Source organism: Otolemur garnettii, unplaced genomic scaffold, assembly GCF_000181295.1.
Source record: "Otolemur garnettii isolate 467f Iridium unplaced genomic scaffold, OtoGar3 scaffold00281, whole genome shotgun sequence".
Lineage (NCBI taxonomy): Eukaryota > Metazoa > Chordata > Mammalia > Primates > Galagidae > Otolemur > Otolemur garnettii.
The window spans coordinates 48,105-52,612 of record NW_003852676.1 but is presented as its reverse complement, the minus strand read 5'-3'; the positions used below and the strand labels follow the sequence as shown (position 1 = coordinate 52,612).

Genomic DNA, 4,508 nt, shown 5'->3' with positions numbered 1-4,508 from the left:
TTCTATTTTAGTAGAGACAGGGGTCTTGCTTTTGGTCAGGCTGGTCTCAAATTCCTGAGCTGAAGCAATTCACCCACCTCAGCCTCCCAGAGGCTAGGATTACAGGCGCGAGCCACCATGCTCAGTCCTAGTTTTTCTATTTTCAGTAGAGACTGGGACTTGCTCTTGCTCTGGCTGGTCTCAAACTCCTGAGCTCAAGGGATCCTTCCACCTTGGCCTCCCAGAGTGCTAGGGTTAGAGGCAAGAGCCACCACGACCAGCTCCTCCCTGGCCTCGTGCTCCCTCCAGGACTAGGTAAGCTCCGGAGTCCTTGTCTGGCCCCGCCTGCACCTTTCAGCCTCTGCTCCTCCTAGAAGGTCCCTGCCCCTAGATCCCAGTCTCAATCTGGAGGCCCCCTGAGGAGCTCTGTGGGGGGCGGTCACAGGCGTGGCTCCAGCTGCTCCTGGGACTGGGGGGCCTGGCCAGTTCTGTGGTCAGGACTTTCCCAGGGGGATAAGCCTGCTGCCTTCTCCTAGGCTGTATAGCACAGAACTGTCTTCTGAGGAAGAGGCGTTCTCCTGGGCCCCTGCTGCCCCTGGGCCTCAGGTATGCCCACCAGAGTCACAAGAGGGGGTGGGTTTTAGTTTGAGGCCCAGTGCTTCACCTGGCCCTCTGTCTGGTTTTGGTTTCTCCCAATGCCAATTTGGGTGAGAGCTGGACTTCTGGATTTAGAAAATCTTCCTATGAGTCTTGAGAGAATTTAGGGATGGGAAATGGAAGCTCAGGCCCCCAGCAGGGTGTCTTCCGCTGGGCTGGGGACATCTGCCTGTGGAAAGCTGGGCCAGCCCTCTCTGCTGCCTTGGGAGGAGGGGCTGGGGCCTAGGCCACCCACACCCCACCCTACTCTCAGCCTTGCTGGGTGCCCGCTGCCCCTTGGGGAGCCTATTTGACCTTTGGTTAGACAGATGGGCAGACACATGCTAGGGGAGGCTGGAGTGTAGTCCCCAGGGGTCACTGCTGGCTCCCCAAGGCCCCAAGGGGAGGCTTAGCTCATGTGTTCCACCCCAGGAGAGAAGAGGCCTTGATTGCAGGGTGTCCAGTGTGGCTCAGCCCAGTGGATGGGACTGGGGGGCTTCCTTGGCAGATGGGCCTGGGCCCCTGCCCCACCACATGTGATGGGAATATTCTGTATCTGTGACCAGTGCCACCCATCCCTGGGCCAGCTCCTGAGGCCCCTTAGCCCTCCCAGCTTAGCTGTCTCCATCAGGAACCCTGTACTGTGACCTAAGCTCCCTTCCCACAGGGTGTCAGAGTGCCCAGAGGGTGTCGAGCTAGGCCAGCAAGGAGGGTGGGGCTGTTGCCTACTTGTCAAAGGACTGAAGGGTGGGGGTGCTGGCAGGAGGGAGTACAGGGAAAGCATGTGGGGGGTCAAGCCAGGAACAGGAGATGCCTAGATTTAGGCTGCAGTGGTCAGGGTAGAGGGGGGTGCTGCTGTGGACACTGGGCATACCTGGGGATGTGGTGGGGGGGTCCCTGTAAGACCACCCGCCAGGCCCTCTGCCTCTCCAGGGCTGGTGGGAGGTGTCTCTGTACTTTTTCGTGCAAGATGAAGGGTTTTTTTTTTTATATCTTTTTTTTTTTTTGAGACAGCCGCAAGCTCTCCCCCTGGGTAGAGTGCTGTGACATCACAGCTCACATCAACCTCCAACTCCTGGGCTCAAGCGAGTCTCCTGCCTCCGCCTCCCAAGTAGCTGGGACCACAGGCGCCCACCACAACGCCTGGCTATTTTTTTTAGTTGCAGCCGTCATTGTTGTTTGGTGGGCCCGGGCTGGATTCGAACCCGCCACCTTAGGTGTATGTGGCTGGCACCTTAGCCACTTGAGCCACAGGCACCCAGCCAAGATGAAGGGTTAAATGCTGTCACACCGTTGTCTCCAGGTCTGCCATGCCTGGGTGGGGACAACCCTTTCACACTGGTATCTGGGACGACCCCTGTGTTAGTGGGGAGGGTGTGGGGACTCCATTTCTAGATTATCTCCCGGACACTGTCTGCTTCTAAGTTGAGATTCTCTCAACAGGGACAGGGCAAACACAACCGAGGAGACCTCAGCCTGGGGCTCGCTGGGAGGCTCGTTGGCAGGACGCTGCCCTTGGGAGGGGACTGAGTCCAGGGGAGGGGAGCTCTTCCTTCTGTCTCCATGTTCTTCTTCCCCATTGGGGGTCATACCTGCCACTTGCTGCCATAGCCACGGGGACCCCAAGGGTCGCTGCTGTCCCCTGCACAGACTAGAAGGATGTCCACAGGGGAAATGTAGCAAATGAGAACCTTGCGCCACATAGGGGGCCTTCCCTGGTGCATCTGTGATAATAATTCAGCCAACCGTACCGAGTCCTCCAGACAATCTAACCCACCTAATTTAACAAAACCCTAACAAGTGAGGTGCCACTGTTATCCCAGCTGGACAGTTAGGTGACTTGTTCCAGGCCCCATAGCAGGTGAGTGGCAAGTCCAGACTCAGAGCTAAGCAGGCTGGCTCCACCCCGTCAGTTTTCTTTGATACATGACATGGTCACCCTGGAATCCTGGCTTTATGCAGGGACCCCTGCGCCTCCCCACCCTGCTCTGTGTAAAAGCCTCTCTGGGCTGCTCTTGAGAGACATGCAGCCCCCTGGGAAGGGCTGGGATAGATGCCTTCAAGTTGCCCCTTTGTTTTTTAGGAGAACGAGGAGGCTGCCTGGGTGGGGAGTCTCTGGAGAAGATTCTGTGGCTACAGGTGCCTGCAGAGTGCAAGGGAGACCCCAGTTATTTCGCTGGCCCTTTCAGCCAAACTCTCCCATTCTTTTGACGCCACGTCCCCAGGTGAGGCTTGGGGCTCTCATCTGCTGCCAGACGGTAAGTCCTGGCCCCATCCAGCAGACCTGCTGATTTCAGGAGAGTCCTGTAGCTTATTCCCTTTGAGAGCATCTTGGGAACTAAAATCCCATTCTCTTGGGGGTGGGGGGTGGGGGGTGGGGGGAGGCATTCTGGGGAACTCTGGGCTGAGGTGGGGGACACTGGAGGAATTAGGCTCTGGAGTGCCCTGCAGAGCAGTGGAGGCCCAACCTCTGTGAGGACGCAGATAAGGCCTGGGACGAGGAGGGGCAGGTGAAGTGTGGGGGCCCTGCTGGAGGTGGGGGTCCTTACTGGGATTGGCCTTGAAGACAAACAGGGAGGACTTGGTAGGGCAGGAATGGAACCCACAGCTCCTGGCAGAGGTCTGGCCTGGGCAAAGGTCTCGGGGATGGACAGCCTGCCTGTGTTCTGGGAGTCCTGACTTTAGACTGTGCCCTGGGGGGAGGGCCCTGACTCTAGTCCCCACCCACCCGTGGCAGAGCCATGAAGAAGAGGTACCTGTTGCTGGGCCTGCTGGCCGTGGTCCTGGTGGTGGCAATCGTCAGCCTGTGCCTCTGGCTGCCCTCAACCTCCAGGGAACCCAGCCACCATGTGTATCCCAAGGCAGCCGTGGCTGCAGATGCCAAGTGCTGCTCAGAGATTGGGAGGTGAGTGGGACTACTGAACCCGGCAGGGAGTGGGGAGGCCTGGGGACGTGGCCCTGGAGGAAAACTGTACACATGGACTAGGCAGAACCCTCGCCCCTCCAAGACTCAGTTTTCCCACCTGTAAATAGGCTGCCCAGAAAAGGGGTATCCGATGTACATGGAGATGGCTGTTCTTTCCTTGGACCCTCTTTGTGGACTCTGGTCAGGGGAGAGGAGATATGAGAGGGGGTGATAGTTTCCCAGAGCTCAGCAAGGCCCCTTTTCTCAATTCTTTTTTGTTCGAGGCAGTCTCAAGCTGTTACCCTAGGTAGAATGCTATGGTATCATAGCTCACAGCAACCTCCAACTCTTGGGTTCACCTTGCCTCGGTTTTTCTATTTTTAGTAGAGATTGGGTCTTCCTTTCCTCAGGCTAGTCTTCAACTCATGAGCTCAAGCAAACCACCCACCTCAGCTTCCCAGAGTGTTAGGATTACAGGCGTGAGCCACCGTGAGCCACCATGCCCGGTCATCCCTTTTCTCAATTCTAAAAGTTTCTGTTTCTTTGGACAAACTCCATTGTTTAGTCCTGTTTTATTTATTTGTTTATTTTTTGTTGTTATAGTTTGGGCAGGGATGGGTTCGAACCCGCCACCCTTGGTATATGGGGCCGGTGCCCTACTCACGAAGCCACAAGTGCTGCACTGTTTTATCCTATTTTAGACTCTTATCTCACATCACATATTAAGATCACTTCCCACCTAAAGACTTACACAGAAAAAATACCATTAATAAAATATAGCAGTCTTGGCTGGTCTGAGTGCAGTGGTGTTTACAACTAAGTGATCACAACCAGTGACAGATTCCTTTGTTCCCTCTCCATTCCCACTGCTTTACTGATTAGCCTTTAAAAAAATTAAAAGATAGGGCTGTGCTTGTGGCTCAAAGGGGTGGGGCTCCGATCCCATATGCTGGAGGTGGGGGGTTCAAACCCAGCCCCGACCAAAGAC

General features: G+C 55.9%; 2 protein-coding genes across 2 annotated transcripts in view; one reads left to right on the top strand and one right to left on the bottom strand.

The window, feature by feature from the left end:
- Positions 1-2,318, bottom strand: part of LRRC75B (leucine rich repeat containing 75B) — a 23,399-nt gene extending 21,081 nt beyond the window's left edge. Inside the window, 1 exon segment of the mRNA XM_012813586.1 lies at positions 2,208-2,318. Within this exon segment, the coding sequence (XP_012669040.1) occupies positions 2,208-2,318 (111 nt within the window).
- A 1,033-nt stretch (positions 2,319-3,351) lies between these two features.
- Positions 3,352-4,508, top strand: part of GGT1 (gamma-glutamyltransferase 1) — a 12,794-nt gene continuing 11,637 nt past the window's right edge. Inside the window, exon 1 of the mRNA XM_023508845.1 lies at positions 3,352-3,520. Coding sequence (XP_023364613.1) covers positions 3,357-3,520 — 164 coding nt within the window. The 5' untranslated portion in view covers positions 3,352-3,356. The remainder of the gene's footprint in view (positions 3,521-4,508) is intronic.